This window comes from Nerophis ophidion, linkage group LG04 (assembly GCF_033978795.1).
Source record: "Nerophis ophidion isolate RoL-2023_Sa linkage group LG04, RoL_Noph_v1.0, whole genome shotgun sequence".
NCBI lineage: Eukaryota > Metazoa > Chordata > Actinopteri > Syngnathiformes > Syngnathidae > Nerophis > Nerophis ophidion.
The window spans coordinates 11,324,781-11,348,499 of NC_084614.1; the positions used below are offsets into that span (position 1 = coordinate 11,324,781).

The 23,719-nt window shown below is 41.3% G+C and overlaps 1 protein-coding gene across 3 annotated transcripts in view; it reads left to right on the forward strand.

Moving 5' to 3' along the window:
• The window catches only part of aifm1 (apoptosis inducing factor mitochondrion associated 1), a 29,928-nt gene continuing 6,209 nt past the window's right edge, over positions 1–23,719 (forward strand). The window contains exons 1-18 of one of the 3 annotated variants that reach the window (XM_061897048.1): positions 1–257; positions 2,030–2,160; positions 2,299–2,407; positions 6,802–6,828; positions 7,125–7,229; positions 10,633–10,704; positions 10,836–10,907; positions 11,006–11,074; positions 12,526–12,653; positions 12,725–12,855; positions 12,928–13,018; positions 18,306–18,390; positions 18,464–18,540; positions 18,644–18,752; positions 18,846–18,953; positions 20,914–21,002; positions 21,076–21,216; positions 21,662–21,804. In XM_061897048.1, coding sequence (XP_061753032.1) covers positions 170–257; positions 2,030–2,160; positions 2,299–2,407; positions 6,802–6,828; positions 7,125–7,229; positions 10,633–10,704; positions 10,836–10,907; positions 11,006–11,074; positions 12,526–12,653; positions 12,725–12,855; positions 12,928–13,018; positions 18,306–18,390; positions 18,464–18,540; positions 18,644–18,752; positions 18,846–18,953; positions 20,914–21,002; positions 21,076–21,216; positions 21,662–21,804 — 1,775 coding nt within the window. In that variant the 5' untranslated portion in view covers positions 1–169. The remainder of the gene's footprint in view (positions 258–2,029; positions 2,161–2,298; positions 2,408–6,801; positions 6,829–7,124; positions 7,230–10,632; positions 10,705–10,835; positions 10,908–11,005; positions 11,075–12,525; positions 12,654–12,724; positions 12,856–12,927; positions 13,019–18,305; positions 18,391–18,463; positions 18,541–18,643; positions 18,753–18,845; positions 18,954–20,913; positions 21,003–21,075; positions 21,217–21,661; positions 21,805–23,719) is intronic. The other 2 variants (XM_061897049.1, XM_061897050.1) reach the window with 2 other exon arrangements.

The window sequence follows — 23,719 nt, forward strand, 5'->3', positions numbered from 1 at the left end:
TAAAATTACCCAAGATTCCTTCCGAACGTGTGACCTGTCTCTGGCCTTGTGTATAGCGCGGTGTTTCTCTGCAAGCGCTGCTAGGATTAGGTGAAGTGTCTTGCTATAGTGCACCTACCTGACAGGTCGGCTGTTGAACTGGGGCTTGTTAAAGAGCGGAGTTGCCACCATGCTGAAATGTAGAACCGCATGCAAAAAGATTGCTCCTCTTGCCAGAGCCTCGTCCACGCTATGTCGGCAGAATGTGAGAAGAACAGGTATGTAAACTTGGCACCACAGCTGTGCTTTTGCTTCTTAATAGCTGCCGTAATCATTTTTGTAATGGATTAACGGTACGTGTTATTGTGTAATAAAGGTACAACTTTTGGCGGCTTTACAGGTGCAAGTCTGACCTTCAACTCACCGTTTAGGACCAAAATTAGCCAATCAGCGTACGGGGCTTTGCCCGATTTAAATGTCAATTTAAATATTATGAACATGAGATGTGCCTGACTAAAAATACCTCTATCACAGTGGCTCTCAACCTTTTTTTCCAGTGATGTACCCCCTGTGAACGTTTTTTTTTAATTCAAGTAACCCCTAATCAGAGCAAAGCATTTTTGGTTGAAAAAAAGAGATAAAGAAGTGAAATATAGCACAATGTCATCAGTTTCTGATTTATTAAATTGTATAACAGTGCAAAATATTGCTCATTTGTAGTAGTACCGCATTTCCTTGAATTGCCGCTGGGGCACTAATTCATTTAAAACCTCTTCTCACTCCTGCGCTTACCAAAGGCATGCGGTAAAAGTAAGCATGCGCTAATTATTTTAAAACCTCTTCTCACTCCGGCACTTACCAAAGGTATGCAGTAAAAATTTGAGTGTGATGTAAGCTTGGACCTTAAATCCTACTGAATAGCTCTTAATCTCCTTCCCTTTATGCGATTTCAAATTACCGGTATTGAAATCAGCCTCCTCCATTTTGAAATTGATGACAGGGGAAGTGTCACTTGTGACGTCATGAGTTTGACCAGGCGGTAATACTAAGCATGCGCTAATTATTTTGGGAAGCGAGTTCGACCCGGCAGTAACTCAAGGCGGGCGCATACTATATGCCCTGCGGCAATTCAAAGAAATATGGTATTTCTTGAACTATTTGGGAAAAAAAGATATAAAAATAACTAAAAACTTGTTGAAAAATAAACAAGTGATTCATCCATCCATCCATCCATCCATTTTCTACCGCTTATTCTCTTTGGGGTCGCGGGGGGCGCTGGTGCCTATCTCAGCTACAATCGGGCGGAACGCGGGGTACACCCTTGACAAGTCGCCACCTCATCGCAGGGCACAAGTGATTCAATTATAAATAAAGATTTCTACACATAGAAGTAATCATCAACTTAAAGTGCCCTCTTTGGGGATTGTAATTGAGATCCATCTGGTTTCATGAACTTAATTCTAAACATTTCTTCACAAAAAATAAATCTTTAACATCAATATTTATGGAACATGTCCACAAAAAATCTAGCTGTCAACACCGAATATTGCATTATTGCATTTCTTTTCACAGTTTATGAACTTACATTCATATTTTGTTGAAGTAATATTCCACAAATATATTTATAAATGATTTTTGAATTGTTGCTATTTTTAGAATATTTAAAAAAAAAAAATCTCACGTACCCCTTGGCATACCTTCAAGTACCCCTAGGGGTACGCATACCCCCATTTGAGAACCACCGCTCCATCACATATGTTTGACTTTCGTGGAGCCAATGGAGGCTTGTAGTGTATTTATTGTTATTGGTACACCTAAACAATTACACTAGATAATTTTTAGTCATACTTACAGCTGTTTCTAAAACTGTATTTTAGTTGAAATAACAGACACAATATGATTATGAGGCAGTGAAGCTGTACACCAGCCACCAAATAACATGATACTGCTCATCAGTGCACTGTGTGCTCATCAGTAAATAGTTTATAGTTGAACATTAAAGACATAAACACCAATAATAATAATGCATTTGACTTCTTTTTGTTTACAGGTATAAAACATGGCAGAATACCGCCACATGTACCTGCGGTTAACATGGCAACAGGACCTGCAGGGGCCAGCAGGGAGAATCAGTTCTATGTACTTCTGGTTGGGGCAACCTGTCTTGGTGGCACTATTTATGTGAGTGAGTTCATCTCTACATATAGGTGATGTTAGATGCGTGTCAGGGTGCAGGTTATAATTGCACACCTTCGCGCTCAGTACTGTCACGTTGGTAAATGTATGCGTAATTTTGACCTACTTGTGTTGTTTCCACAGACGTACCAAACTGTTACAGGAGCCCAGAGAAGATATGACGAGCGTTTTGGAGTTTTGCATCAAGTCACCAATGAGGAAATAGCCCCAAGCGCTCAAACAGAATCCCCTGGTTAGCATTTTTCCTTTATTTAAACAGTGTTTGCCGTACCATCTTATCTATAAGGCTGCCCGCCATAAGAACATTAGGTGCTACCTGTCCACTCTCCCAAACCCATTATGATGGGCTGTCTGTCAACACTTCTGTGCAGTAGATTGTATACTTAGCTTCTTACCGCACCTAATACAGTGAGGGAATAAGAAGACGTAGCAGGAGGAATCGGGGTTGACAGTTTAGCAAATTTGCCCCTCTAGATGCTTAAAAAAAAGCGACTAGCAACAAATTAAGCAACTTTTTCTTCTCTTAATGGAGACTTTTGGAGACTCTTCAAAGGGCTAGGCGATTATATGATCATGATTGTTGATCGCACTTAATTTGAGTTTGATCACGACGATCAGCTGTTATACAATGCTTGGTATAATCCTGTACGGAAAAATCCACCTTTATTGACCGTGATCCTGTGTGTGTACGTGAATGTGCGTGTGTTTGTGTACGTTTGTGTGTGTTTGTGTCCCTGTATGTGCATCTCGTTCCACCGTCGCAAAAGTCGTCTCGTCACTACGTAATTAATGTTTAATCAGCGTACCTTTTCCCCCTTACACAGCTGGAGGTGCAGCCCAGAAGAACAAAGCAAATAAATATGACTAACACTAACATAGAAGTTCAAACCCAACATTTAAAAGGACCAGCGACTTTATTGACACACTTTACTTTCACTATCTGCTAGATCTCCTCAGTAATCAGCCCTGAATGCGGACTTGCAGGCACTCACAAAGCATCTATGTGACTGTATTGGTCCTGAGTAGGACAAGCAACAAACCCACTAATTTAATCCCAAAAGGCAATTTTATATCAAAATATTTTTAATAAGACTTGTTGTGTATGTGTTTGCTAAGATTCCACTTCTCTGATATAAAATGTACTAAACACATTTCTGTAGACAGACACTTAGTGTTCTTTTTGTTTGTTTGTGGAAAGAAAAACATTCTATACCTGAAATAATCCTTAAACTTGTTGTATGTGTTGGTACATTTTTACAGTATCTCAAAATCAAACCGCACTTTAATGTATTTTCATTCAATATAAGACAGAATTTGAGTTTTAAAAACTCCTCAATCTGGGTCAGATGTTTGCAAAAGCACTAATGAGAAGCTCTGATGTATGCAAGTAATTAAAGAATATAAATAATAATTTTGCCATTTGAAAGTGTTGTTTAGTAAATGTTAACATGAAATAAAAGTCTTATAGTATTCACTACACCACTGATACTTTGTTTACTGCAGAATGATTTTGATGACAAGCAAAATAAACAAAATAACTGGAAGGAAAAAAAGTTATTCTTTCCCCCTCACAAAATGTACCAAAAAAGAAGCAAAATTTGGCTTAGCTGTACAGTTGCACTTCTCGTAAACACCATTATTTTTATGAACAAAATGACAGTTGTCCGCTGTTAGCATATATTACCTCGATCAAATATGGCGGAAATGTCTTAAAAGTTACTGCAGTAGTAAACAATAAGGATGGGGTACTCGGTACAGTAATGCACACGACAATCCGCTTTAATTAAAAAATAAATAAATTAAAAAGTGAGTTATATTAATCAAGATCGGATGATATGAAAAAATAGTGATGTGTTTTTTGTTTTTGTTTGCCATATTGCCCAGCACTACTCTTAGAGTTAGGGATGTAACGGTATCAAAATCTCACAATACGTTATCATGGCATTAAGGCCACGGTACGATATTATTGAAATACCGTATTTTTCGGATTATAAGTCGCTCCGGAGTATACGTCGCACCAGCCGAAAATGCATAATAAAGAAAGAAAAAAACATATATACATCGCAATGGAGTATAAGTCGCATTTTGGGGGGAAATGTATTCGATGAAGTCCAACATCAAGAACAGACATTTAAAAGGCAATTTAAAATAAATAAAGAATAGTGAACAACAGGCTGAATAAGTGTACATTATATGACTCATTAATAACCAACTGAGAAGGTGCTGGTATGTTAACGTAAAATATTATGGTAAGACTCATTCAAATAATTATGACATATAGAACATGCTATACGTTTACCAAACAATCTGTCACTCCTAATCGATAAATCCGATGAAATCTTCCTCGATGTCGCTTCTAAACAACTCTGCCAACTCCAAAGGTATGCGCCGCTTCCTCTTGTCGTTTTCTGCTGCATATTTCACTACGTCCAGCTTGTAATCTGCAGTACATGATTTCCCTTTAGGTGCCATTTTTGTTCAGCCCTTCTCAGTTTTTATAAGTTACCGCCAAAGATTAAATGATTCATCTTAATAGCTACGGCAGTAGCATATAAAAGTTAGCATTCCATGACCCACAATGCACTTCCGCCATGACCCTCCCCCGCCGAATTCTTATTGGCTGATGTGTGTATGACGATTGCTGACATTTTCTTCATCTCTTCTGCGAATGAGATAAATAATATTATCTGATATTGTGTAATCTGCAGTACATGATTTCCTTTTCGGTGCCATTTTTGTTCAGTCCTTCTCAGTTTTTATAAGTTACCGCCAACGATGAAATGATCCATTTTAATAGCTACGGCAGTAGCATATAGCATATAGCAGTTAGCATTCCATGACCCACAATGCACTTCTACCATGACCCTCCCCCGCCAAATTCTTATTGGCTGACGTGTGTGTGACGATTGCTGACGTGTGTGTGACGATTGCTGACATTTCCTTTGTCTCTTCCGCGAATGAGATAGATAATATTATTTGATATTTTACGGTAACGTGTTAATCATTTTACACGTAAGTCGCTCCGGAGTATATGTCGCACCCACCAGCAAAACTTTGAAAAAACTGCGACTTCCATCTGCGACTCATAGCCCGAAAAATACGGTATATGTTAAAAAAAAAAACAACCAAAAATGTTATAGATGCAAAATGAAGTGACAGTTATGTTTAGGTTAAATAAACTACATGTAATTAAACACATCATATTGTAAACATTTTCTGATCATATTGGTTACGACAAACATGTATTTTTAAGTGCAAAAAGCTGAGATAGGCTCCAGAACCCCCCGCGACAGGGACAAGTGGTAGGAAATGGATGGATGGATGAATAACTAAAATAGTTATGGATAGGGCAGCACAGTGGGGGATCTTTCGGGATCTTTCTGTGTAGAGTTTACATGTTGTCCCTGTGACTGTGTGGGTTCCTTCTGTGTACTTCGGCTTCCTCCCACCTCCAAAGACATGCACCTGGGGATAGCTTGATTGGCAACACTAAAAAATTGGCCCTGGGGATAGGTTGATTGGCAACACTAAAAAATTGGCCCGAGTGTGTGAATGTAAGTGTGAATGTTCTCTGTCTATCTGTGTTGGCCCTGCGATGAGGTGGCAACTTGTCCAGGGTGTACCCCGCCTTCTGCCTGAATGCAACTGAGAGCTCCAACAACCCCAGTGACCCCAAGAGGGACAAGCGGTAGAAAATGGATGGATGGATGCATAGTTATTGATAAATTTGGATGTTTTTTTTTTTTTTTAGAGAATGTCCCAAAAAAAACCCAATTCCTGTCATCTACTACAAACACACTTCACTTCTTTGCTTTCGGTGGTCCACCCCACCCCTCCACATCCTGCGCAAAAGATCCTTGGAGACGTAGTTTATTTTCAAACCCTGCCATGACTAAAGCGCCAGAAAAAAAACTACAGACCAACTTTTTGTTTTCTACTATTACGGCATTATTGGAATGACTTTGAAACCGAAATACTGCGATTCTTTCAAAAAGAAGGGAGAAATTCCAATTAATTTGTATTTCTAAACATATTTGTCTTGCTTTTATTGTTTTTTAGTCCCTTTTTGTTTATCCCACTATGTTCTTCCTCGCTCCTTCAGCGTTGATTGCAATTACTACATGCACATGGATCATGGCCAATAGGGCTGCATGATTTATAAAAAAACAAACAAAAAAATCTAGATTTTTCTGCCAAAAATTAAGGTACAGTTTGATTTGCGTTTTATAGATTTTATAAATTTAAATGCATAAAACTGCTAAAATCATGAGTGGAGGACGTTATGTATCTAGAATGTCAATCACGCTGCTGCTCACTGCTCCCCTCACTTCCCAGGGGGTGGAACAAGGGGATATGTCAAATGCAGAGGGTAATTTCACCACACATAGTGTGTGTGTGACTATCAGTGGTACTTTAACTTGAACATATCCTTGTCTCAGGAGGAGAGAAAAAATAAACATCGGCCTCTTGTGGTTAGATTATTGCAGTAATAAAAACCTCATGCAGCCCTAGTGAACATCCATCCAAATTAGAATATGTCATCAAGAAGTGACCTACCACAACAAGTAGATTACAGTTCTGTGTAAAAGACTTTAAACCAACATTGTGTGTTTTTTTTGTTTGTAGCTGCAGAGGCTATTGGGACAGCAGAGGGTGAGTGATTTCTCAATTTATTTACCATTTACTTTTGTATATCGATCAGAATAAACAGTTTGCATTTTTGTTTTTTTGTTTTTTAAAACATTAGCCAACTAGGTTGTAGAGAAGCCTCAGATAATTCTGGAAAGAATGCATCAGCTTCCTCTCTATTGTAATTCTACACGATGATAGTATTCTGATAAAAGCATGTATTTATTGCTCAAAATTATATATTGTTTTTGGTTTAGTTTCCACAGACTGCAAAATTCAGCCAATATTGAGTTTATCCATAGCGTTTCTTTGTTCATCAGCTGTTTCCCAGTCAGAACCTCAAGCTGCATCTGCAGCAGAAGAGCCGAGCCCTCTTTCCACTGGTGCTGAGGCGGCCCCGAGTGAGACAACTGAACCTCTTCCAGGTTGTTTGTATACTTTTTTACTATATGAAATATGGCCTCATGTGTGAAAATTATTTTTTAGTAAAAACTGTCTGATAGCAATGACCTTCTTTGTCATTAAAGATAAATAAATATTTTACCTAATGTACTCATACCTTATTTGGAAATAACTTGAAAGAAATGGGGGACTCCAACTGGATTAGTTGTGTAATGCAATTTTCACATGCTCTCATGTGATGTTCAATGGTAAAGTGGAACCCCTAAAGTCCAATGACCTTGAAGTTGAACAATTACGTATTCCACCAAACTTTTCCAGGATATGTCAACAACAGTTAACTTACTTTTGCACCTGTATGATGATTAAAATGGTAATTCTAAAAACAATGCCTCAACAGCTGATAAAGGTTTTATGATGGTGAGAGTTTGACCCTAGAAGAGATGACCATATTGACCTCACCAGAAAATATTATAAGAGGGAAAAGGGGGTTTGTCACGTATTGTGCAATTTAAGACTTTTATTTACTAATTAACATATGACGTTAATAGAGAAGGATATCTACTTCTGTACTTCAATACGTACCCACCAAATTTTGTCGGTAATACGGGGTACCGATTCACGTGAAATCAAATGTTATCTATTTTCGATACCTGTTTTACCCGTAACATCACGTCCGGTTGTATACGCTGCACCAGCCAAGCACTTGGCAGGCAAACACGCTTCAAAAGCAATCTTCTTGATTGAAAGCAAGACTCCACTCGTCAAGTTAGCTAGATGCTAATTTACAATGGATATGCCATTGACCTGCTATAGGTTAGCATTAGCAAGAAAACTGAGGACGACTTCTGATGCCATTGTTAAGATATTGGGGAATCACGACTGTCAATTAGTTAAGAAATACATAATTTTTTTCTTTAAATGCAGTTTACCTCTTTTTTTTCACTGATAAGGAAAAGCGATGTTTCGACGATCTCGCTGAGGTACTGGAGCTGCTTCCCCAGGTCTTCCCTCATGCTCCACTCATTTCCTGGTGAGAAGGGTCTCGCCTTAGCTCTCTGGCGGTGGAGTTTGGCACCCTCTCCAGCCCTCGTGAACTGGATGGGCTATCTGGCTGGAGCGGAATGTCTGCTATTCACCTCCTTTCTGCAGGTCTCTGACACCTCTGCCAGGTTTTTCAAGACTTGGTCGTGTCGCCTTCTGTAGCGGCCTTGCGACAACGGTGTAGTTCAGCCCGACAGGAGGTGCTGGAGGCTTGCATTGATGGTGTTGCAGAGGGGACAGGTCTCCTCAGCACCAAACCATTGGTGGAGGTTTGGGGGACAAGGCAAGGTGTCGTATGTTGCTCTGATCAGGAAGCTGAGCCTGGCTTGGGGGATCTTCCACAGGTCAGACCATGACATGGACCTGTCTGTGAGACCTTCCCACGATGTCCAATGACCTTGCTGGCCCTGGGACACCACTTTGATGTTTAGGTGTTCCTGCTCAGTTCATGCCTTTTCTGCCACCACCATGGCTCTCCGGTCTTCTTTGGAAGCCTTTGACAAGAACAAGGAGCATCGCCCCTCCCAAGGCCTGCTCGACCTTCCTGAACTCTGCCGACTACTTCTCTTTGCTTAAGCCTGCAGATTGCCATGTCAACCTCTTCTTGGGCTTTCCACTTTATTCCTGTTCTTATCTGGGTGCCCGCTGCTCTCACCAGCTGGTCAGTGAATTCCCTTAGCTCCAGCACCAGCCGAGCTTTCTCTTGCTTGTATCCCAGACTGATGGATTCGCAGTGGTAGTTGAAGCGAGTTCCTACCAAAGAGACTTACGTCTGAGAGGCACCTTGGTAGTCGCAGTGACGTTCTGATGAACGAATTTGCCAGCCCGTCCATCTTGCTTACCACTGAGGAAGGGATTTCTCTCATCTTCAGTGGCCACAATACCCTCTTTTACGGTATGAACTGGTAGCACTATACTTTGTACTTCCCAAGGAGTTGGCTTTGATTGATCTTGGCCAGGCCATCTGCAAGGTTTCCACCTGGCCATGCAGTGAGTGCTCCAGGATAAGGCTGAGGTCCTTGCATACTTGCCAACCCTCCCGATTTTCCCGGGACACTCCCGAATTTCAGTGCCCCTCCCGAAAAACTCCCGGGGCAACCCTTTCTCCTTTCACCCGGACAACAATATTGGGGGGCGTGCCTTAAAGGCACTGCCGTCAGCGTCCTCTACAACCTGTTGTCCCGTCCACTTTTCCTCCATACAAACAGCGTGCCGGACTGGTCACATAACATATGCAGCTTTTACACACATAAGTGAATGCAAGTTATACTGGATCAACAGCCATACAGGTCACACTGAGGGTAGCCGTATAAACAACTTTATCACTGTTACAAATATGCGCCACACTGTGAACCCACACCAAACACAAATGACTAACACATTTCGGAAGAACATCCGCACCGTAACACAACATAAACACAACAAAACACATACCCAGAACCATTTGCAGTACTAACTCTTCCGGGACGCTACAATATACAACCCACCCCCCATAAATGTATGTATATTTATATAAAAAATGTTTGTGTCTGTATATATGTATGTATATGTGCATCTATCTATCTGTCTGTCAGTCTCCTTTTCAAATTAATGATAATTTAAAAAAAAATTGCTGTTCGCCGCCTCAAAAATCACAGCACACACAAACCATTGATGCCCACGGGAAATAATTGTCCGTTTATTTAATGTTCCAGGCACTCCATGTGGTATGGATTTCATCCGATTTTATTAATCACAAAACATAACCAAAGTTTTTTTCTATTAAACTGTATTACCTTCTGTGGGATTGTTGTTTGTTCATTTTCAGAGGTTCCACTTCATCTTATAATATTTTACATATTTTGACACATGAGGCCTTTGAATGCTTTTTGCGCTCACTTCTATTTACTGCATGCTCTTATGTTGCATGTTATTTTTTAATCTGATTGTAAATAATGACTTTCGTAATATTATTTTTACTTTACATTTTGCACTGACTTTTGTGGTTGTTTATTTTTTAAGTGTACTTTTTTGTGTGTTACGACATGTCGCATTAACCTTTCACAGTTAGTCTTTGCACGTACATACACAACTATGTTTATACCTGGTGTTTCTTTGTCCCACTTGTGGTATAAAATGCATCTCTCTGCCACTTTTTTTTGTCATACTTGCACTTGTATTAATGTGGTTGGTTGTTTTCAATGTGGAATGTCTTTGAGCATGGCTGGAAGCTGCACTTTCAAGTGGACTTTTGGAGTAGTTCACTTTTACTGTGCAGCATCCAGCTTTGAATTTGTGAGCGTTGCATGTTGCGTAGGAAAAAAAACGCATGAGTCCTTGGTCTTCCCTCCTAAATATCGGTCTTAAGTGTTTAGTCTAAAGTAGTATCATGGATCACCTCAACAGCAAACGAACCAGTGTTAGAAGAAGAACCAGATAAGACAGAAGAACCGGCTGCTGTGCTGTTTGTGGAAGAGGGTAAGATTTGTAAAGAAAGAGTATGTTTAAGTCCACCATCAGGATTTTCTGATACTTTACTTGGCTATATTGAGTGTAAATGCCTCAGCTCAGTCACAGACTAATATCTAACATTACCGCTGCACTACCAGAACCCTCTCCCCCATCTGAGCCAAACCCAGCTGAACAACCCGAGCCATCCTGCGTGCCTATTGTCGACAGTGGTAAGCGTCCTGTCAAGACTAGAGTTTGTGCACGGAATCTGCATCATATATTCGCGATATTGTTATAACTGGCTCTGCCGCCCCGGTTACGCAAACAGAACCTGCAGCAGCTGAAAGCCCCGCAGCAGAACTTCCCATGCCGCATGATGAAGTTGTGGCAGAGAGTGGTAAGATTTTTGTCCAGCGTCACTTGGAAAATTAGGCGGGAAAATCTTGGATATTTGTCCCTCTCTTGCACGGGTGTCCAATTGTATTCCACCGAAAACAAATTAAAAAATGTGCTAAAAAAAATGCCAAAACCAATAAAATGTAATGTCGTTCAACAGTATTCCCTCGATTGTGGCAATTATTACATAAATATTGTACGTATTTTAAGTCTACATAAACCCTCCACACGCTGTAATTAACTAATCTTTTAACACACATTCAAACATTTTCTACACTCTTATGTAATTATAGCATGTAAAATATTACCTGCAGTTCTCACAAATGATGACGCTAAAGCATTAGTTGCTTATTCATAATGACGTTAATAACAGTGACGGCGCCATTTTTCCTGTTTTGAGTAAGATAAAGTTATGGGGAGTTTATGGCACAGTCTTATTAATAAACGCCATCGTCCTTATATTCTAGTAGCGCCTCCTTAATCTATCCTCAATTAACATAGTGTTGAGGATGTCCCCTTTGTCCTGATAAGCAACTGCCTCCGAGCTGGGGTTCTGTGACAGAAGCCTTAAAGGGTGCAAAATATTTGGACAACATTGTGGGGATTCAAATTAAAACAAATGGTATAACAAAAACACGCAGCGCTAAGTAAAGAGGAGGCCCAATGAGCTGCCAGTACAGAGTGCTCTGTGATCGGTCCGCCAAGTGTGCTGTGTACAACGTCATGTGGACAAAGGAGCTTCATTGATGCATGCGCTAGACGACTGGTAATGTGAAATTGATGTTATAATAACAAAAATACCTTTTTTAAATTTTAAAATCTGCGATGCACTGATACTGTCGTAAGTGAAATGCAAAGGGGAATAGCAAAATTGTATATGCTAAGCCAGGTGTTCTCAAACGTTTTTCACTAAAAACCACCTTGGAAAAAATGTTGGCACTCCAAGTACCACCATAATGAACAACATTAAAACACAGTAGCGTAGTAGGTCTAAGTATTCATTATAACAAGGCAGAGGTTTTATTTCCCAGTATTTTTAATATGGTTGACCATTGTAACATTACACACATTTTGAACAGTAACATTGTGTTTGCATATCGGAAAATAAAACTCCATTCTTTAATCAAGTGATTATTTGGCATACCACTTGTGGTAATTACTGTCCTAAGCTATCTGAACAAAACCAATACTTAGCTTTGTGTGAAAAAGCGAATTAGTGTAATATCTGATAATTAATCTCAATAATAATGAATGAGTGCTGCAGTTTGGACATCCCTGCTGTATTGATAATATGGAGTCTATCTTTTACATCTTTTCACAGTTTGACTTATTCTAACAACAATGTTCACTTTTCAATCTTTTTATTCACAGGTCATTCCTCTCCTGCTGTTAACAGGTTTATTTATACTTGTCGTTCAACATACTGTACTGACTTTCTGTTTCTCATGTAAGTTGGAGGACCGGACTCTGCACTGGCTTCACTCAAGCTCCCCTCACACGTCCCCTACCTCCTCATCGGTGGAGGGACCGCCTCCTTCGCTGCTGCCCGCTCTATCCGAGCCAGAGACCCCGGCGCCCGTGTGAGTCTTCCATTGGCTCTCTTCTCTTCTTATTCCTTTTCCCGGTCAACCTTAACAATGCCTTCAAACAGGTTTTGATTGTGACTGATGAGCCAGATCTCCCGTACATGAGACCACCGCTGTCTAAAGAACTGTGGTTTGCTGACGACCCTGCTGTGACGGAAACGCTGCGCTTCAAACAGTGGAATGGGAAGGAAAGAAGGTGTGTGCCGTATCCGTCATGCTAGTTGCTGCACCGTGCACTGTGCTTTGAATGACTTTGTTTATTTTGCAGCATTTACTTCCAGCCACCGTCTTTCTACATTTCTCCTGAAGAACTGAGTAGTGCAGAGAATGGAGGAGTGGCTGTTTTCACTGGCAGAAAGGTTGGTTGATTCTCTTTAGGCTATTTATTATGGTGTAGCCATTTCCATATAAGTGCGGTCATATAAATAGTTTGGCATTGCGTTTACTTGTTTAAAGCTGGACAGCCAGTTAACATCTAAAAGTTCTCCAATGAGCTCACAAGGTTGGTCTTTCCTTGTATTTTAGTGAAGTCCTTTACAAAAGGTAAACCTGGTAGGCTATAGGCTACTTGGATCTAGCAGCTACACAACAGCCAAGTGTACAATAGCACACAAGCCATACGTTCGGTATGTTTCCTTGATCAAAAAAAATTAGTCAATATGAACACAAATCAAATAATTATAGTCATGTATTTACATACAAAGTCTCCAAGGCAGAAGCACATTAGAAAATATCTAGTAACAAACGTGTCCGCATCATTCATCTAACTGCGTTATGAGCTTAACTTGATTATCGTGGCCACTATTTGTCGCCAAAAACAATTACCACTCGATTTCAAAGTAAACATTCCAGACAGTTAATGATAAGTAGGTTAGTGTTTGTCATACTTACCGTTTTCCATTTGGATAATTTTGCTTGATAAAGCCTTTTATAACATTACAAACTACATAATGAAAGCTTGTATGATTTGTGCTGATATCGTATCGGCCAATACTCCAATATCGGCATTGTATTGAAAGTAAAAAAGTTGTATTCAGACCCCCCCCCTTACTTTTCATGGTCATAGATTGGTTTGTATGAAAGTAATGTAATTAAAGGGGTCACACTATGATTTTTTTTTCTACAGATAAAAGCCTTCCGTCTTAACGTTTTTTGACCTAAGGGCACAACTTTCCCATGACAAATGTGGCCCACTCAAATATTAACACTGTATTATTAATCTTACACTTGAATTGCATTGTATTCAATAATTATATCTAACCTACTTACAGTTTAACAGGATAAACCTTGTCAAATGATATGAAACCATGTGTTAATCACAAAGTTAATTATAAAAGCTCAAGTCAGGCTGATATAAAAAAATTATATTAAGACTTATATACTCAAAAGCTGCTAAAAAATAAATATACATACACTTATGTAGTGCTAGAATAAATGCATTCTAACTAAATAAATAATAAATATAATAACGTTTATTGAATAAACTGTCAATAAAATTTAAATGAAAATCAAAATACAGCTTTCCTACTTTAGTCTTCCATCCATCCATCCATCCATCCATCTTCTTCCGCTTATCCGAGGTCGGGTCGCGGGGGCAACAGCCTAAGCAGGGAAACCCAGACTTCCCTCTCCCCAGCCAATTCGTCTAGCTCTTCCCGAGGCGTTCCAAGGCCAGCCGGGAGACATAGTCTTCCCAACGTGTCCTGGGTCTTCCCCGTGGCCTCCTACCGGTTGGACGTGCCCTAAGCACCTCCCTAGGGAGGCGTTCGGGTGGCATCCTGACCAGATGCCCGAACCAACTCGTCTGGCTCCTCTCGATGTGAAGGAGCAGCGGCTTTACTTTGAGTTCCTCCCGGATGGCAGAGCTTCTCACCCTATCTCTAAGGGAGAGCCCCGCCACACGGCGGAGGAGACTAATTTCGGCCGCTCGTACCCAAGATCTTATCCTTTCGGTCATGACCCACAGCTCATGACCATAGGTGAGGATGGGAACGTAGATCGACCGGTAAATTGAGAGCTTTGCCTTCCGGCTCAGCTCCTTCTTCACCACAACGGATCGGTACAACGTCCGCATTACTGAAGACGCCGCAGCGATCCGCCTGTCGATCTCATGATCCACTCTTCCCCCACTTGTGAACAAGACTCCTAGGTACTTGAACTCCTCCACTTGGGGGAGGGTCTCCTCCCCACCCCGGAGATGGCATTCCACCCTTTTCCGGGCGAGAACCATGGACTCGGACTTGGAGGTGCTGATTCTCATTCCGGTCGCTTCACACTCGGCTGCGAACCGATCCAGTGAGAGCTGAAGATCCCGGTCAGATGAAGCCATCAGGACCACATCATCTGCAAAAAGCAGAGACCTAATCCTGCGGCCACCAAACCAGAACCCCTCAACGACGTGACTGCGCCTAGAAATTCTGTCCATAAAAGTTATGAACATAATCGGTGACAAAGGACAGCCTTGGTGGAGTCCAACCCTCACTGGAAATGTGTTCGACTTACTGCCGGCAACGCGGACCAAGCTCTGGCACTGATCGTACAGGGAGCGGACCGCCACAATAAGACAGTCCGATACCCCATACTCTCTGAGCACTCCCCACAGGACTTCCCGAAGGACACGGTCGAATGACTTCTCCAAGTCCACAAAGCACATGTAGACTGGTTGGGCAAACTCCCATGCACCCTCAAGAACCCTGCAGAGAGTATAGAGCTGGTCCACAGTTCCACGACCAGGACGAAAACCACACTGTTCCTCCTGAATCCGAGGTTCGACTATCCGGCGCAGCCTCCTCTCCAGTACACCTGAATAAACCTTACCGGGAAGGTTGAGGAGTCTGATCCCACGATAGTTGGAACACACCCTCCAGTCCCCCTTCTTAAAGAGAGGAACCACCACCCCGGTCTGCCAATCCAGAGGTACCGCCCCCGATGTCCACGCAATGCTGCAGAGTCTTGTCAACCAAGACAGCCCCACAGCATCCAGAGCCTTAAGGAACTCCGGGCGGGTCTCATTCACCCCTGGGGCCTTGCCACCGAGGAGCTTTTTAACTACCTCAGCCCCAGAAATAGGAGAGTCCACAACAGATTCCCCAGGCACTGCTTCCTCATAGGAAGACGTGTTGGTGGGATTAAGGAGGTCTTCGAAGTATTCCTTCCACATATCCACAACATCCGCAGTTGAGGTCAGCAGAACACCATCCGCACCAGACACGGTGTTGATAGTGCACTGCTTCCCCTTCATGAGGCGGCGGATGGTGGTCCAGAATCGCTTCGAAGCCGTCCGGAAGTCGTTTTCCATGGCTTCCCCGAACTCCTCCCATGTCCGAGTTTTTGCCTCCGCGACAGCTGAAGCTGCACACCGCTTGGCCTGTCGGTACCTGTCCACTGCCTCCGGAGTCCTATGAGCCAAAAGGACCCGATAGGACTCCTTCTTCAGCTTGACGGCCTCCCTCACCGCTGGTGTCCACCAAGGGGTTTTAGGATTGCCGCACCGACAAGCACCAACTACCTTGCGGCCACAGCTCCGATCAGCCGCCTCGACAATAGAGGTGCGGAACATGGTCCACTCAGACTCATGTCCAGCACCTCCCTCGTGACATGTTCAAAGTTCTTCCGGAGGTGGGAATTGAAACTTTCTCTGACAGGAGACTCTGCCAGACGTTCCCAGCAGACCCTCACAATGCGTTTGGGCCTCCCAGGTCTGTCCGGCATCCTCCCCCACCATCGCAGCCAACTCACCAGCAGATGGTGATCGGTAGAAAGCTCCGCCCCTCTCTTCACCCGAGTGTCCAAAACATAAGGCCGCAAATCCAATGACACAACTACAAAGTCGATCATGGGACTGCGGCCTAGGGTGTCCTGGTGCCAAGTGCACATATGGACTCCCTTATGTTTGAACATGGTGTTTGTTATGGACAAACTGTGTCGAGCACAAAAGTCCAATAACAAAGCACCACTCGGGTTCAGATCCGGGCGGCCATTCTTCCGAATCACGCCTCTCCAGGTTTCACTGTTGCCAACGTGAGCGTTGAAGTCCCCCAGTAGGACAAGGGAATCACCCGGGGGAGCACCTTCCAGTACTCCCTCGAGTCCTCCCAAAAAGGGTGGGTACTCTGCACTGCTGTTTGGTGCGTAAGCACAAACAACAGTCTGGACCCGTCCCCCCCCCCCCCGAAGGCGGAGGGAGGCTACCCTTTCGTCCACCGGGTTAAACTCCAACGTGCAGGCTTTGCGCCGGGGGGTAACAAGAATTGCCACCCCAGCCTGTCGCCTCTCACTGCCGGCAACGCCAGAGTTGAAGAGGGTCCAGTCCCTCTCGAGAGAAGTGGTTCCAGAGCCCTTGCTGTGTGTCGAAGTGAGTCCGACTATATCCAGCCGGAACTTCTCGACTTCGCGTACTACCTCAGGCTCTTTTCCCCTCCAGTGAGGTGACGTTCCACGTCCCAAGAGCTAGCTTCTGTAGCCGAGGATCGGACCGCCAAGTGCCCTGCCTTCGGCTGCCGCCCAGCTCACATTGCACCCGACCTCTATGGCCCCTGCTATGGGTGGTGAGCCCATTGGAGGGGTGACCCACGTTGCCTCTTCGGGCTGTGCCCGGCCGGGCCCCATGGGAACAGCCCCGGCCCTCAGGCGCTCGCCATCGTGCCCCACCTCTGGGCCTGGCTCCAGAGGGAGGCCCCGGTGACCCGCGTCCGGGCGAGGGAAATCTGGGTCCATGTTTTACTTACATCACTTTCGTCTTTAATCCACTTAATTTGTTTCCCTTAAGAAACTGTTCTATGACTTTAGCTTAGTGGATCTCAAATTGTGGGACGGACCACCGTGGGTTTGCGCGGTGCAATGCCAAGGGAGTTGCGTGTGACACTGGGTAACATGCTATATCAGCATCATGCGGTATTATGATTTACACCCCACTTCGCAAAGCTGTGCACTGCAATATGTGCTCATTATGGCCATGAATCCTGACTTCATTTTAAATGTGTTTAAAAAAAAAAAAATAGCACAAACTCTTTAATTTATTTTTGTTTTGTAGGTTATAGTGTTTTGTATATTGTGCTCCTGAGTTAATGTTGCTAATCAATTTGAATGTATTATTATTTATTTAGTTTTAATTTCCCATTTTTGGAACTTATGCAGATCCCAAATACACAAAAACAAGTATCAATAGGTAAGAAAAGTTGGTAGGATTTAGCAATTTTACATACTTTTGTGGTCACCTTTTTATATGTTTGTGGTCACCTTTTACTGTTACAGCCATAGTATCCAGAGAGCTCTGAATACTCGATAAATATAGTGTCAATATTGCTAGATTATCAACACGGATCCCTCCTGATATGTCTTCTTATTCTCTGGTAGACCAGGTGACACAATTTGTTGGGGGATAAAATCATGTCATGTTCAAAATTGCGCTCTTCAACATGTTTATTATGTAATGTACATATTGACTTCCTTAGGGAGCAATATCTGACAGTGTAGTGCTTTCCTAAAATATGATAAGAGTGCATTATTTGGAATACAGTCCTATATTTTATTTTTATTTTATTTTATTACTTTTTGTTTAACTGTGCACATCCCTTAATTATTAACATGTTAGCAAGCCAATTTAGCTGATGTAAGTTCTTACGAACAATACATTTTATATTCCAGGTTGTTCATATGGATGTGAGAGGAAACAAAGTACAACTTGATGACAATACTGAGATTTCATATGACAAATGTTTGATTGCAACAGGTAAGTCACTTTATTTTTCTTGGTCCAACTTTTTACACTCTGTAGAAAGGCATTTATAGTTATCTTTAAACAGGTGGGGTTCCAAGAAATCTCCAAGTCTTAGAAAGAGCAGGGGAGGAGGTGCTGAACAAGACCACTCTGTTCCGTAAGGTCAGTGTTTAGTCACCAGAGGGCGCTAGGTTCATCAGTTATTTAAATTTTAGGTTCAAAATAAAAAAAAATATAATTTACTAAACTTGTTTTCCCACCACAGATTGATGACTTCAGGTCCTTGGATAAGGTCTCCAGAAACATCAAGTCCATTGCAGTTATCGGAGGCGGCTTCTTGGGCAGCGAGCTCGCATGTGCTCTTGGCAGGAGATGTAAGATAAACAACAGGAAGGACAAAATACTAAATACAATTCATGTTTTTGTTTTTGCTTGTCAGGTATTAATGCTTTCCCTCTGCTTATTAGCACAAGATTCTGGCTTGGAGGTGATACAGCTGTTCCCCGAGAAGGGGAACATGGGCAAAGTGCTGCCTGAGTATCTCAGTAACTGGACGACCAATAAAGTCAAGAAAGGTTATTTTCTTTTTTAAATTGTAGCTTGGTCGACGGCCATCTTGTTTGTTAGTAAGGACGGATACCAAATTTGGTAATTTTATAGCTACTATTAGTTACCAATTCACATAAAATCAAACGGTGCCATATTTCAATACCTTTGTTGCACGTGACGTCATGTCCGGTTGCAGCCTAAACAATTGGTCAGGAAACAATCAGTCAAGCATTTACTGCGGACTCAGCTGGACTGCCACTAGTTAATGTTATAATTTTCCATGCCAAATAAGCAAGAAGAAGGCACTCAAAAGTACAGTGAGGCTTCACTTTTCAAAATGCTTTAGCTCGATGCCATAGACCTGCTCTTGATTAGTATTAGCAATTAACATGGCAATTTCAAAACCTCAAAATTTGGTAATCAAAACTACAATTAAGATACACGTTACTTTCAAAGATCTTGTGCATAATAAGAACAATACTTGCAGTATAAACACTTTGTATGTCTCAATAAAAAAAAAAAAGACAGACACATTTAACCTTATGGCAAAGACTACTTCCTGGCTAAGGCAACACACCATTGTCCAGAGCCGTGTAAAGAGAGAGTATGGACAACTAAACAACAGGCGCCATGTAGGATACCAAGGACGTGTGCGGCTGTGTCTGGAAGCATGCAATTGCAGTTGTTCTGACGTTGATTTCTTTACAAAATAAACTAAAATAATAAGTGTAAATATAGTTCTAAACATACTCCAGCTCATTAAGTATACATAACTTTGGGGCAATTTTGCGGCCGTATTTGATGCACTCCACTGTATTTATAAATGTACTGTTTAGTGACCTGCATGTTGTCTGACCTGCTCTTGACGGTGCAATATACGTAAAAAACGAAATACACAGAACAACCACAAAAGAGCGTATTACCCTCTGCTAGCTTTGGACCAACAATTACAGGGAAATTTGACTTTCGTGTGAAGTATGTCAACTGTCAATTTGTTTGTATTGACTAACACTATATTTTTCATTGGTTTTACTGTGGCGAGTCTTAATGCTTCCTGATTTTATTATCACCATACTTAAATATTGAATTAATGCTGCTTTTTACTGCAAAAGTTTTGCAAAGTTTTGTCAGGCAAAGTGTATTCATTCACTGTTACAGAGAGTGAGATATACACATTCATCGGCACTCTAGCTTTCCTTGGCGAACCCTTACTTTCCATAATTTTTTTTAATGCGACGCAAATTTTTGGACATTGCAGCGTCTCCATGCCAGGGCATGTTTACACAACTGAAACTCTTTATTTAAAAGAAATGTCTAATGGAGTACAGTGTCGCTCAGTGGCGGCTCCAAACTGGTGTCCAACATGACACCCTGTGGTTACAGAGGCTTTGGACCAATCATTGTCCATACTCTCTATTGACGGCTCTGCCATTGTCTATACACTACTGCCATCTAACGTCTTGGAATTGCAATTGCATGCAAAGTCTACTGTATAATTTAGTACACCCCAGTAATCCTCACAAATGAGACACATAAATACCAATGATTGTCACACAAACAAGGTGTGTGCTCCCTTCAACCCCTGGGAGGTGAGGTGAGGGGAGCAGTGAGCAGTGGCCATGCCCGGGAATCCTTTTTGGTGATTTAACCCCCAATTCCAACCCTTGATGCTGAATGCCAAGCAGGGAGGTAATGGGTCACATTTTTATAGTCTTTGGTATGACTCGGCCGGGGTTTGAACTCACGAGCTACCGATCTCAGATATAACTGTAACAAAATAAGATAACTTTATTTTTTCTTTTTTTTTTTAAATTTAACAATCAACATTTGTTAACACATTCAAACACACACAAAACTACCGAAAATTGGTACCGTTGTATATCAGTATCGATTTTCAAGTACCGGGAATTTGTATCGTATAAATTCTAACGTTTATTTGTAGCAAGTTTGGTCTTCATTTTGAAAACTTTCCATTTGGTCTGCCAGAGGGTGTAAAGGTCATCTCAGAAGCGTTGGTCAAGTCTGTCACCTGCAAAGACGATCAATTAGAAATCCAACTGAAGGATGGTCGTTTGGTAGGTCCAGGAATTTAAAAAAATAAAATGATATTACATAATACTGCTGACACCGCTGTGCTTCACCTTGCAGGTAAAAACGGACCACATCGTCGCAGCTGTTGGTCTGGAGCCCAACGTAGATCTCGCCAAGTCAGCAGGTCTAGAAGTGGACTCGGACTTTGGTGGCTTCCGGGTCAATGCAGAATTGCAAGCTCGGTCCAATATTTGGGTGGTAAGTTAGTCATTCAATGCTATTGTGTCAATAAATGACTAGACCAGTGGTTCATATTTGTATGTAAAATAATGTTTTGTAGAAGGTTTGCTGTCATTGTTTATTGTAGAACCCGGATAATCTGGTAATTGTGTGCAGAATTCTGGTGCCAGCAACTTAGTGTTTTTACAAATAAAAAATACCTTATTATCAGGTTGTCAATAGTAATTAAATCATAAAGGGGGTATAATAATAATAATAATATTAATGTTAGTAGAAAAATAGTAGAATTAACCACATGTCAGCTGTTTAGACCCTTTTTTTGACAGTAGTGCCTTCTACACTCAACCTGTAGACATGCAGCACTACCAGCGTATGCTTTTTTCTCCATTTCATTTATTGAAGTATTAAATAAATAGTGATTCAATCTAATCCATGCTGCACATGTTTCTGTGGATTTTTGTAGGCTGGCGATGCTGCATGTTTCTATGACATAAGGTTGGGGCGCAGACGAGTGGAGCACCACGACCACGCTGTCGTCAGTGGCAGGCTGGCAGGGGAGAACATGACCGGAGCTAACAAACCTTACTGGCATCAATCTATGTTCTGGTGGGTATTGGGAAGTGAACTTCTTCTTGCTTCTAATAACAGCATGTATGTGTTGGTTTATTATGTTTTAACATTGGGGCACCGGGGCAACACATTGAACTGTGCAAATGACTTATAGCGAACCCTTTTAAATAGGCATTGGCGATATATTGATTTTTTTGATAAATTATAGTTTTTTTATTGCTCCCCTGAGGTTCTATAGCCCTTGTCCACCCCCCTTCTTCTTTAGTGGAGATCCACAAGGCTAGCAACCTGGCTAATAATGATAACGAGCACGAGAAGTTTGTACCAAAGAAAAGTGTTGTCGGTGTTTTAGATTTGTGGCAACAGGCGTGGAACAAATGACAGCTTGCGCAGAGTTTCTTTAAAAAGGAAACAGCACAACAAACTTATTCCATCATTTGAAACAGCATCGAGTCGAGTGGGGAAATGCAATTCTTTACAAGGCAAACAAGACCGCATCAACAACTCCACCTTAGAAGCAGCGTATTGTGGCGAATTCTATTACACAAAGTACCACGTACAGTACGGAGAACAATGCACAGAGCGATTAATAAAGCAGTCGCTCTGCACATCCAAACCCGACAGCTCATACGCGCTTGTGCTGCTGCAAAACTGTTGTGGAAAGATGTTGCATTTAATCATCTATATAGTGATATATTGGAAAATATGCACAAGTACATTGTCTTCAACATCAGGATGTCACGGTATGAAAATTTCTTAGCACGGTTATTGTGACCAAAATTATCACGATAATCATTATTCTCACAGTATTTTTAAATGTGCTCAAAATGTTCAAAGACTACTCACATTGAAATCTTTTAACTAAGTTTTATTTAGAAAAAAAAACATTCAAAATGTACATACCTTAAGTAGACAGTTATGAACAGTTATGAACAAGTAACATGGCAAAAACATCCATCCATCCATTTTCAACCGCTTGTCCCTCTCACGGTCGCGGAGGGTGCCGGAGTCTGTCACTTGCATTAGAGCGGAAGGCGGGTTACACCCTGGACAAGTCGTTAGCTCATCTCAAAATAACATAAATAAATAAAAATAAATGTGAAACTTGTGAAAGACGGCACCTTATTTTTTGTCCATATAAATAAAAAAACATGTTTATGTATGAAATCTAGTCTTACAATAGGGCTGCACCATTATGGCCCAAAAATAATTAAGGTTATTTTTATCAATATTTAAACCACGATTATTAATAATGACTATTTTTTATGTTTAGTAAAACAGTGTTGGCGAGGGGTGGGAATGTGACGCCATCATGTAATTTGTAATGTCTATTAAAAAGACTATAGAAAAACGTTATCCATACATTTAAAGACAAATATTTATGGTTTTGTTTTTTAATTGTATCAACGTGTCAGCTTTTTGTCATTACATGGTGCCTTCATTTCTATTTTTACATTTTCATACAAAGAGTTATTTTTTTATGTTATGTACATTTACATGTGCCAATGTATGTACATGTACATCCTGTATCCGGACAGAGCCAATAAGATTTTAATATAGGAATTAAACACCATAAAAACATGAACAAAATGCTATGTCACATGAATGGTTTTTACGGTAATAACTTTGCGAAATAAAAAAAAAAAGTAATGTAAAAGAAAAACATGTTAACTTTTTAATATCAATATAAAACACAAAGCAGTTTGGTTATCATCTCTAGAGCAAAGTCTGTGTAGTTACCGCCATTTTTTTCTCAAGTCTAATGGCGCTAGTGCGCATGTGCCGATGCTGTGGCGCTTCCGTTTCTAGAAAGTAAGCAGTGTTTTTTCTATAATTAATCATTTAAACGGTATTACTAACCTTCTGGAACTTTGAAAAGTAGGGAAAAAATTTGTAAATCTAATTTTTTGCCCCAAAAAATCAGGAGATTTTATTCTTAAGCCATGTTCTT